The 12,515-nt window shown below is 39.4% G+C and overlaps 1 protein-coding gene across 2 annotated transcripts; it reads right to left on the bottom strand.

Moving 5' to 3' along the window:
- Window positions 1-371: 371 nt before the first annotated feature.
- On the bottom strand, window positions 372-10,963 carry rnf2 (ring finger protein 2). Of its 2 annotated transcripts, none has more exons than XM_060944280.1 (7): window positions 10,856-10,963; window positions 9,800-9,919; window positions 6,746-6,906; window positions 6,085-6,300; window positions 2,700-2,972; window positions 1,529-1,700; window positions 372-1,423 (listed from the first exon to the last, which is right to left on the bottom strand). In XM_060944280.1, exons 2-7 carry the CDS (start codon window positions 9,884-9,886, stop codon window positions 1,322-1,324), a joined length of 1,011 nt encoding a protein of 336 aa, XP_060800263.1. In that variant the 5' UTR covers window positions 9,887-9,919; window positions 10,856-10,963; the 3' UTR covers window positions 372-1,321. The 2 variants fall into 2 exon arrangements, with proteins under 2 accessions (XP_060800263.1, XP_060800264.1); XM_060944281.1 differs by lacking the exon at window positions 10,856-10,963 and adding an exon at window positions 10,725-10,744.
- Window positions 10,964-12,515: the final 1,552 nt, after the last annotated feature.

Raw genomic sequence — 12,515 nt, 5'->3', positions numbered from 1 at the left:
TCCCATAACGACTGGGTCCTGTGAGCAAGCGTGGCCACTCAAGCGTGCAAAGGAGTGACAGTCAAGTGTTCACCTGCTGCGTGACCACAACTTTTAGCTCGCCTGTATATCACCATGCATCGTCACCAAAATGCCTCCTTTTCATCGATAATCCATCACAAAGCATCGCGAGCTGTAGAGTAACTGTAGCTTTAGCTCTAATAGAGCAAACTTTGGACATTAGACATGTCTCTCCTGATCCACTCCATAAGCAGTAAGTAACTACCAAGTAGTAGAGTGTTGGCCAATATAATTAGTTATTAACGACTTCACAGAATAATAAATGTGAATCACATTACCAAAAATCACATTTACATTACAAAAGCTCTCACTGCAGCACTTGCATACTGTCGTTTATTTTCCAAACAAATGTGGTATACATCTTTCCCCCAAAACATCAACATGAACTCATACTTATGTAAATGGTGTCCAACTAAAAATACTTCATGCTCTAAAAAGTTTGTCATGAACGGTGGTTCTTTTATGAAATATGCCTATATCAAAACTCCGTTCCATTTCGTTGTACAACTGACAGCTACTGATGTGTTACGAGTTGATGGTTGTTTACTGTGACAGGTTTCCAAGATGCCTTATTCTGAAGTGATGTCATATGCACAAAGTCAAAGGTCAATACAGCCAGCTGAAAATATACAGTAGTATTACAGATGTTTGATGTGGCGTGGACAGTTCAGACCAGACTGAGTCTTCATATTAACCTCAACACAGTGGCACAAAAGGCAAGTCATCTTTTGTAAATGCTTATATAGAGGAAGGATTGGTCTGTAAAATGCACTTATGAGCTCTCACAGCTTGGGAGATCTCACTGGTTTGCACGAAGGTGAGAGGATATTGCCATTGGCTGCCATTAACAGTGAATGCCAGAGATGGTTAATTATTCCCCAAAGCCAAACAAGCAATCACTATGAAAACACACGTTTACATGGTACTGTGATTTGTATTATTAGATATGAACCTTCGTGAAGGCCGCATCAGACTCCTGTTTGTAACAGACTTCTGCTCGGTATGGGACACTAAACTGACCGTCAACTTAAAGGGGAAAACAGAGTATCAAATACCAGTATGTCTCCCAAAGTCTCCCCTCCCACAATATCTATAATCCCCTGGGCCCGTTTTCCTACAAAAAGACAATTAAAAAAGCAGCCACAGTTGTTAAGGAGCATGAGCTCCATGACTAGAGAAAGAGAGAGACAGAGAGAAAGGAAGAGAGAGAGAGCAAAAGAACATCCATCAGTCCATCTTGGAGCCTCACAGTCTGCTGGATTCATTTGTGCTCCTTCGTCGGGGCAAAGTACAACTCCATGGGCTTGTTGACCTTCCAGTATTTCTCACTCACCAGCTCCAGAGAAAAGGAGCCATTGAGTACCTGAGACAGAGAGATACATGGATCAGTTGAACCTTCATTTAAATATCCTGCAACACTGTAGTGGGACTGACCCTCTACATGATGTTAAATCAATCAATCACTCACTGTGAACTGGTTGTTGGGTGTGGGAATGTAGATGGTGTACTGTTTCTCACTGGCAGCCTCCACGTTGATAGGACTGGCCTCTCCGTTCTTGCGCAGTTCCTCCAGAGCGAGTCTCACAGCCAGGTATTTTGAGAGGTGATCAACTGTTGCGTTGCCTGAAGTCTTAATGTACCTAATTGCACAAAAAAAAAAAAAAAAAAAAAAAAAAAAAAAGATATGCCTTTATTAAACCCCAAAAGATCAATAGCTTTAATGCCCAATAAATGTCCAAAAGTTGACTGATTGTATATTATATGGATAAAAGTATATGGACACCTAACCATCACACCCATATGTGCAGTCTGAACATCCCATTCCAGATTTTTAAGCGTTGCTGTTATAATAAACCCCACTCTTCCGGAATTAGTGATGTCAGGCACTGGTTTTGGAGAGAAGGCCTGGGATTTTCAATTTATCCCAAATGTGTGCAGTTGGGTCGAGTTCAGGGCTCTGTGCAGGCCACTTCAGTTCTTCCATACCAACCTTGGCAAACCATGTCTTTACAGAGCTTGCTTTGTGCACAGGAGCATTGTCATGCTGGAACAGGTTAGGGCCAGTTCGTTCCAGTGAAGAGAAACTAATGCTAGAGCATATAAAGACATACTATAAAGACAATAATATATTACATTGTGTGCTTCCAACATTCTGGCAACAGTCTGCAGAAGAACCACATGTGGATGTGATGGTCAAGTGTCCACAAACCTTTTGATCTGATTCAATTTAATACAATTTTATTTGTGCAGCACTTTCACCAACAGACACCGTCACAAAGCAGCGTTACAGAAATCTAATGAGGACTGATTCGCTGATCTGAAGATCAAATGAAACCATTTCAAAGGAAATGGGGGCCCTAAAAGCCACTCCCATGTTCCTCATTGTGGGTGTGTGCACAGGTGATGGTGGAAATACCAGCTGGGATATCATCTCCGTTTTGTCTCAAATTTACAAAAGACCAGGCATTTTTATTTCATCTTGCGACTCCCAGGTTCAAAATGACTGATCCATAATTAAAATGATTGTTCATCATTACAGCGACTGTAGTATTGTTCTAAATTTCCAGTTGTCTGAAAAGGAAAAGAAAACCCAAATAGCTCTAAATAAATCATTTTCTCTGTGCTCAGTGTCCAGTCACCTGGTTTGGGCAGCGTCCTCCTTCTCCATGAGAGTAGGATGAGGCCTGAAGACTAGTTCGATCTCGCTGGCTCCATCCAGAGCTGTGTCCCCTCCTCCATTCTCTGTGGTGTTGTCCATGTCCAGGCCCGAGTCGTCCGAGGTCTTGGTGCGTTTGATGCTGGGTCCTGCCTCTTGGTTACTGTGGACAGAGGCATTACTGCAGTGCGAGCTGTCACCATTGTCTTCTGCCCCGCTGCCATTCTCAATCTGGTGCTTCTTCCCTCGCTGCAGTCTGGATAAATAGATATTGGGACAGCCACAAAAACGAGGAGATTAGACAAGATGAAATGTCACAGAAGCACCTATAGTTCTACCCGCTTACTAAAAAAAAAAAAAAAAAAAAATCCACAATTATGCTAACTGGAACTGATTTTATATCTACACTGGGTCCCAGGCTGTATTTATATTGCAAAATGAATGGCTTGTATATTTTGTGATGTAAAAACACTTGTTTGTAACATTTAACAATATTTAAGAATTTCAAAATCTCCTGATTAGTGTTATTGGCTGGTTCATTGTTTCATTGATCGTTTGTACACCTTTAAGTTCATTTAATACTGCCTTACTGCAGTTTCTGAAAGACGAACCTCATTACCAGCCTCCTTAATCCTACCATTATTATACTTTAAACGCTTGATTACATATTTCAAAGTATATTATAAAACAGGCCTATTATAGTTTCCATGTAACACTCTTTGCAGCATTTTATTATTAATATTTTTATGTACTTATGTTTTTTATACACTTTTTTTCCTTTTTAGCATAACAGACAATTTTTAATTGGAGCCCTGTTATTTTCCCTTACCGCCATGTTCAGTGTTTTGTATTTGGATGTATTTATTTCGGGGGGTGGGGGGGTTGTATTTATTTTAATTGTAATTATTTTTTTGTGGCGAATTATTTGGTTTTTTTTTTTTTTGTAATTCAGCTGTTTTAGCACGATTGCCAAAGTGTAAATAATGAAATAAGTGATCATAATGACTAAGTTTATAAGTGCATCATTAATATCAAAATTCCATCCATCCATATATAGTAGTGTATTCTTAATTGAACGCAGGCATCATACAGTATGAGAGCCCAGAACTTTCAAGGAGTTTGCAAACATTCAACAATTATTGGATGAGGTTGAAAAAAACATTATGATTTGTTAGTGTCTCGCAAGCAATTATTTGCCGATGCCAAAGGCAATAATTGTTTGTGAGACACTAACAAATCATGATATTTTGTGAAAACCTGAGTTCAGTAATTTATCATCATTCAAATTTTTTTTTTTTTTGAAATACTGATTATAAAGTTCGAGCAACAAGCAGGGATGAGAGTGGGTGGTCACCAAAAAAGCAGAAAACAAGATGGCGCCCGAAGCCGGGGGTCTGGGAGGGATACCCCCCCAGGAAAATTTTGAAAAATAAGGCCTTACAAACCACTTTTCCTGCAATCTGAGCTGTAGTAGATAAAAAAAATCTGTTGTCTTTTTTATATATTTACATGAAAATATGTTTCAAATCAATAGGAGTATTGTTTGAATTCAAAATAAAATCACATTCTACATTCAAGGGTATGGTTATAATTTATGATCAACAAAAATGACAAACTAAATTCACATTAAACGCAAGTTTTATTAATTATCAAAATGTTCATATATTAAATAAAATTTCTTAGGGAGAAAAGGTCAGTCACCCTATGTCCTCATTAGTTGCATATGATTTCAAAGTCTTTTGAAATATTTAAGTTTTCAAAACTGTCAGCATTAATTCAGATTTACTGACCATCATATACATGTTCAATGTATTAAATCAAACGAATGCTAAGTTTATGGGATAATGTCTATGTACACTTTATACAATTATTTATAGTTCACAGTCACTTCTCATTTTCATTTAATCATTTCGACGACTTCTTCAGCCTTTTGGCCAAAGACAAAAGCTTGTCAGTCCCCTCTCTGTTTTTTATACCAGCATCGATTTCACGTACCTTCGCTTCGTCTCGCTTGTCAATTGTATTCGGCATTTTGAGTAAAAAAGCCGATACGAAAGAGAAACGTATTTTTGAAGCGCAGCGACGATGAACATGTGCAAGTTTTGATAAAATAGAACAGATGCGGGTACTTTTGTAAGAACTGTTATGATTGGCTTTTGTTCTCTCCCACACTCTTGTAAGAACTGTTATGATTGGCTATCATGCTCTCGCCAGCGATGTTTTGGCCAATTACATTGTAGATAACACGTATTCTACCGCGAGACTTAGCGAGACTAAAGATGGCGAAAATGTAAACATGTAACATCGTTGTACGCTTGAGGATCACGAAGGAACATACCCCAACCCCCCCTCAATGAAAAAAAAAAAACGGATTTGGCATAATATCGATTTTTGCTCAGAAAAAGCGGAAATCCGCCGAAAAGCGGAAAACTCTCATCCCTGAACAAGTTTATGTTTTCACTGTTTTTATTTTCAATTAAAGAAGCCAACTCATTGTCTGTCAATTTAGGAAAGTGAGCCATGTTGACAAAAGTGTGAAGTAACTGTGCATGAGCAGACCATTATTTGTAGGCAGTTATTTGCAGTTCGTTCCGCCAATCAAAACGACGTAAAAAAAAAAAAAAAAACCACCTGAATGATACTGATGATTGCTTGCCAAGTAATTATGCATTATCCAGCTAGATTATCCGCATTCTGGACTTGGTTTGCATTTTCCTGGCATCACGAGGAAACTAGGGCAGTGGGAGTGAGGTGTGAACTTGTATAGTCTGAATCAGAGTGAAATTGATGCTTTGGTTACATTTTCTATTTCTTTAAACACTGCTTAATATTGCAAAGCTCTACATGGGGGGGGGGGTTTAGCTAAGGAGCATGTGAAAAAGGGTGGGACTAAAAATGTCAACGTAAAAGCGAGTAATTATAAACAAAAAGAGGCACATACATCATGAAATCATAAAAAACGATGGAAAATACTGAGCTAGCAATAAATAAATAAATAAATAAATAAACATTTATATTAACTGCATTCAGCATTGTTTTCTGATTTTTCAGCACTCCAGGGCTGTCACGGAAATCAATCTGCACTAGGCTTTGTTCGAATGTGAAGCGAGACAATTAAACGCAGGCAGTTTCAGGCCTCTTTAGCCCACACTGAAGTGTGAAAACTTACTGTGCTCATCCCTGCCAAATAAACTGTACCAAGGGAAAACCCCCACCAAGGTTCCACCAAAGAGAATATTACATATGTGAAAGAGCACCAAGAGGAGAGGACAACCTATACAGATTAACCAAAACTCCAGATGGTAGTGCTACCATGTTCTTTATTTTTAATGTACATGTATAATAATAATAATGGAGTCTGTAATGACCTGTTCAGGGCCTGGATCTTGAGGCCCTCCTCGATGCTGTGGCTCAGAGCCTGCTGGTTGTTGTGTTTGCTAATGCGAGCCAGTACTCGTTCCTGGTGCGCCTCGTACTCATCTCTGCTCGGGTAGATCTTGCTGATCAGGGCGTCAAAGTTTGGGTCAGGACGGAGCGAACGCTTTGACACCAGCTTCTTCCTGCATGTCGGACACTCTTTATTTCTGCACAAATGAACACGATGGGTTAGTCATAAGACTTTCACTGAATGGCACATAACTGTCTGCTGTTCCGAAAATCAGCAAGTCTGAAAATTAATTCGTGGCCTTCCGCTTCAGAAACCACTAACGCATATAAATTAGGTCTATTAAAGCACTACATTACATTTTGTTCCGCACCCTCTCCTTGATTTTCAGGTCATATGTGGTTCAACCTGATGATTTATATGCTTTTTACAGTTATACTTTAACTACTTTTTTCTGCATCATCTCTGAGCAAGACTTTGGGCCACATTCCAAATACATGCAAGTGCTTATAAGAACTATGGGTACAAAATCGTCCAGAACACCACGCTGCTGTGTCTACAACTATTTTTACACAGCGTGTAAAAATAACAGATATGTAAACCATGTAGAGAGGAGGAAGAAGGGTACTGTTTAGGTGACCGACCCAGATCTGAGTGCTGTGATGATGCAGTCTGCGCAGAAGCGGTGCAGGCACTCCTTGGTGGTCATGGTGTTCTTCAGCATGTCCAGACAGATGGGGCACATCAGCTCACTGTGTAGGCTACGAGGGGACACAGCAATCTCTAGACCATCTGTGATGGCCTCCTGATTGGAGAAACAGCAGAGACACACACAGATAAATGACTGCAGTAATAACCAGTGTACTGTTAGTCGTATTGTTGATCAATCTATTCCAATTTCAGTACCAATCTGCATTTCTTAGCTTGTACACTGATAGAAAAGTCACAGACGTCTTTATTTTCTCTTTGCAGCTCCCTAATCAAATAGGATTGTAGCTTATGAGTTAAGGATTTTTTTGGACACATGTACAGTAAACCTATTGACAATTGTAGGTTTTGTTTAAAAACATAAGTAATTGAATAAAAATACTCATTCAAGACTGGCTTGTTATGATAATTGTCAGAATCCAAGGTCCAAAACCTTTATTAGATAGAGCCTATCCCAGCTGACTATGGGCGAGAGGTGGGGTACACCCTGGACAAGTCATCGCAAGGCTGACACAGAGACGAACCACCATTCACACTCGCATTCACACCTACGGTCAATTTAGAGCCACCAATTAGCCTAACCTGCATGTCTTTGGACTGTGGGGGAAACCCGGAGGAAACCCACGCAGACACGGACAGAACATGCAAACTCCACACAGAAAGGCCCTCACCAGCTCGAACCCAGGACCTTCTTGTTGTGATGCAATAGTGCTAACCACTACACCACCGTGCCGCCCTCCAAACCTTTATATGCAAACTATTTTGTCTGAAAGGTAAATCAGGATCAAGGAAACAGCTGTACTGGATAAGCCTAGTATTAAGCGCTATTATGTTATTATGTCCAAGTTTTGGCCCTCATACGCTTACCCATGGTTTTCCCCAAAGCGTTTTAGTGTATCGGGCCCGATACGCTTGCTCTGCCTGCCGATACACTTAGTCGCTTTAGTTAAAATCCGATATGCTTAGATTTATACCGATACGTTAAATTTCCTACCAACAAGTAACTAGATACATAGGAGAGCAAATAACAGATCCATTTACATATTGATTGATATTTGTGTTAAACAAGCGGTCTTTTTTTCCCAGCGTTTGTGTTGATTCTGTCAAAGTAATATGTCCACATGGTATGATGTAAACAAACTAATCTGTTGGCTGTGTCAAGATCAGGTGTTCAAACCGTCCAATAAAAATATCGAAAGAAAATGTCAGACATCCCGGAAGTTTCCGATTCATTATAAGCGATCTCGTTGGCTGCCGATGTCGTCCCCCACCAGACGGACAAAGCCGACTGATTTTCATCACAAAAGTTTGACCTCGTCTATTATCATTCATGAATGTGCTTATAAGTACATAATCTTTCTGCAAACTTAAATGTATGAATTAAGTTCTCTTTTCCTTTAAATATGTTTTAATCTTAATCTAGTCCATTTAATAAAGTGACAAAATTTAAACTTTATAATATGCAGTTGCCTTACTTTTCTTTTCAGTGTACCTTAGTTCTACATATATTATGGTAATTGCATCAGAAACATTCTAAATCATTACAGTTATAGTAATACAGCAACTTATTTTAAGGTGGCAGTTCTTAAGTTCAGATCCCTTTGTGATCAACAGGTCGTCACGATGATCGATTCTCTTCACTGGATTGCATAAGATGGAGCAAACCACTGTTCATGCACGTTTTTGTTACAACACTACTTGATCAGAGATAATTAAGGGATCCCTGTAGATTTTCAATCCATCATATACCTCGGTAATCTATAACAAAACAGTTTAACTTGCATGTTGAACTTTAAGGTGAAATTTCAAATACTATTTAGGTCAGAAATATTTGAAACACTGGTAAAATCTATCCTATAATCATGTACAACCCCGATTCCAAAAAAGTTGGGACAAAGTACTAATTGTAAATAAAAATGGAATGCAATGATGTGGAAGTTTCAAAATTCCATATTTTATTCAGAATAGAACATAGATGACATATCAAATGTTTAAACTGAGAAAATGTATCATTTAAAGAGAAAAATGAGGTGATTTTAAATTTCATGACAACAACACATCTCAAAAAAGTTGGGACAAGGCCATGTTTACCACTGTGAGACATCCCCTTTTCTCTTTACAACAGTCTGTAAACGTCTGGGGACTGAGGAGACAAGTTGCTCAAGTTTAGGGATAGGAATGTTAACCCATTCTTGTCTAATGTAGGATTATAGTTGCTCAACTGTCTTAGGTCTTTTTTGTCGTATCTTCCGTTTTATGATGCGCCAAATGTTTTCTATGGGTAAAAGATCTGGACTGCAGGCTGGCCAGTTCAGTACCCGGACCCTTCTATGCAGCCATGATGCTGTCGAACTCCTTTCTGATATTGCTCCACTATTTGTTGGCGCAGAATTAGGGGGATTGGTGATCCTCTTCCCATCTTTACTTCGGAGAGCCGCTGCCACTCCAAGATGCTCTTTTTATACCCAGTCATGTTAATGACCTATTGCCAATTGACCTAATGAGTTGCAATTTGGTCCTCCAGCTGTTCCTTTTTTGTACCTTTAACTTTTCCGGCCTCTTATTTCCCCTGTCCCAACTTTTTTGAGAAGTGTTGCTGTCATGAAATTTCAAATGAGCCAATATTTGGCATGAAATTTCAAAATGTCTCACTTTCGACATTTGATATGTTGTCTATGTTCTATTGTGAATACAATATCAGTTTTTGAGATTTGTAAATTATTGCATTCCGTTTTTATTTACAATTTGTACTTTGTCCCAACTTTTTTGGAATTGGGGTTGTATCTAAAACCTCTCAGAGACCCTGAAAATGCATCCAAGAGCATCGATTTTCAAAATATTTTCCAGGGGAGGCATGCCCCCGGACCCCCTCCCGAGTCTCACTTCATGCCTTCGGCGCTTGCTTTCATGCCGTTGGCATTCATTTGCCTGTGTATTATCATGCCAGAATTTAGGGGTTTCATTTTTTTTCTGGGGGAAACACTGCTTACCTGCGGAGTTCTCTGTAACTCGTAGAGGCTGAGCTCCCAGGTCTTGCTGAGGGGTTGAACCCCGTTAGTCTGCACTGTCTGAGTCATCTTCCAGCGCCGATGTCGAGAAGAATCACCACTCTGACAGAGCGAGCAGAAGGAGCATTCGTTAGTGATTCATGTTTTAAACCATACTCGTATATCTAGATTGTGTTCAGCCATAATACGCACACTTGCATGCAATTCTTTTAATAAACCTATAATGACACTGATTGTGAATACCTGTCAAGTGTCCTGTTCTAAAAGTGCCTGTAGTGTTTACTATGTAAATTGGCTCACAAATTCCAGATTATTTGCTTGAATCTACAACTTTACAGAATGACTCAGGCTGAGTTATGTTTGGTTACTAATAGATTGGCTCAGTTATAAGAGTAAAATAACAAATGAGCCAGCCATATTGGTGAAATACTTCAGTCAAGCAGGCCAGTGTTTCCTCCAGCCTGCCCCCCTGGTCACTCCTGTATTTAAGTGCTTTCCTCCACTCACACTCCTACTTTAATCTCCGAGAATACTGGATCGTGTTTATTTAGATGCACTGAAGCAGAAAAACTGCAATGTGCTGCGTGTTATTGTGGAAGTAAACACACACACACACACACACACAAACGGCTGTCTCCAGCTCAGATTAGCTCGGGAAGCTTCTCAACTCTTTGTGTTAGCGAATACGTCTAACAAACCCAATAAACCACACCAACATGTCCGATAACCGGCTGTTTGAACCCATAAACTAACTCTAAAAGTGCACAAAGGTGATAAATGGCAGTGAAAAAGCGAATGTTGTGTCGTTTCATCCCGCGCTGTCAAAAAAACTGGCAGTTAAAGAGCGAAGGCGCCGAAGCAGCGGGCTAACGCAGCTAAGGATGTAGCTTTAATTAGCAGCATAAACCTGACTGCGCAGCCCGACTCGGCCAGCAGAGCCGCGGAATCCCCCGATACACCGAGCGCGTACGGCCAACGCTGTAGAACCACCGAACAGCGCGTCAAAACAGCTTTACACGAGCTTGTTGACACACTTACCGTTTTGTGTGTTGTGGATACGGTTCCCTTCGCCAGCGCGTTCAGAAAAGCCTCAATATGGCGGATTTTATGTCAATCTCGCAAAGGATTGTGGGAAGTGTAGGAAAGCGGCGCTGCTGCCGGGCCAGACAGGCCGAGAACAGCGCGCGCGCAACTTGATCACACTTTTAAAGAGAAGCTGAGGGACACCGAGACACGCTTCCGCTCAACTTCCGGGTTTCATTCACTGCTCATAAATATCTCATCTCATCTCATCATCTCTAGCCGCTTTATCCTGTTCTACAGGGTCGCAGGCAAGCTGGAGCCTATCCCAGCTGACTACGGGCGAAAGGCGGGGTACACCCTGGACAAGTCGCCAGGTCATCACAGGGCTGACACATAGACACAGACAACCATTCACACTCACATTCACACCTACGGTCAATTTAGAGTCACCAGTTAACCTAACCTGCATGTCTTTGGACTGTGGGGGAAACCGGAGCACCCGGAGGAAACCCACGCGGACACGGGGAGAACATGCAAACTCCGCACAGAAAGGCCCTCGCCGGCCACAGGGCTCGAACCCAGGACCTTCTTGCTGTGAGGCCACAGCGCTAACCACTACACCACTGTGCCGCCAGAAGAACAACAACAAAACAAAAAAACAATACGAAGAAGAAGTACAACAAGAACAAAAACAATAGCTACTATGAAGAACAACAACAAAACAAAAATACTACGAAGAAGAAGAAGCACAACAAGAACAAAAAACAATACTATGAAGAACAACAAAACAAAAATACTATGAAGAAGTACAGCAAGAACAAAAAACAATACTATGAAGAAGAAGAACAACAAAAATACTATGAAGAAGAAGAAGAAAAAGTACAACAAGAACAAAAAACAATACTATGAAGAACAACAACAAAACAAAAATACTATGAAGAAGTACAACAAGAACAACAACAAAACAAAAATACTATGAAGAAGAAGTACAACAAGAACAACAACAAAACAAAAATACTATGAAGAAGTACAACAAGAATAAAAAAACAATACTATGAAGAAGAAGAACAACAAAAATACTATGAAGAAGAAGAAAAAGTACAACAAGAACAAAAAACAATACTATGAAGAACAACAACAAAACAAAAATACTATGAAGAAGTACAACAAGAACAACAACAAAACAAAAATACTATGAAGAAGAAGTACAACAAGAACAACAACAAAACAAAAATACTATGAAGAAGTACAACAAGAATAAAAAAACAATACTATGAAGAAGAAGAACAACAAAAATACTATGAAGAAGAAGTAAAACAAGAATAAAAAACAATACTATGAAGAACAACAAAAAAACAATAATAAGAAGTACAACAACAACAACAACAACAAACAATACTATGAAGAAGAAGAACAACAAAAAAAATACTATGATGAAGAACAACAACAAAACAAAAAAACAATACGAAGAAGGACAACAACAAGAACAAAAACAAGAGCTACTATGAAGAACAACAAAAACAAAAAAATACTATGAAGAAGAAGAAGAAGAAGAACAACAACAACAACAAAAATACTATGAAGAAGAAGAAGAAGAAAAAAAGTACAACAAGAACAAAAAACAATACTATGAAGAAAAAGAAGAAGAAGAAGTACAACAAGAATAAAAAACAAT

This window comes from Neoarius graeffei, chromosome 17 (genome assembly GCF_027579695.1).
Source record: "Neoarius graeffei isolate fNeoGra1 chromosome 17, fNeoGra1.pri, whole genome shotgun sequence".
Classification (NCBI taxonomy): Eukaryota; Metazoa; Chordata; class Actinopteri; order Siluriformes; family Ariidae; genus Neoarius; species Neoarius graeffei.
The sequence above is the reverse complement of the archived record's forward strand: the minus strand, read 5'-3'. Positions and strand labels throughout refer to the sequence as shown.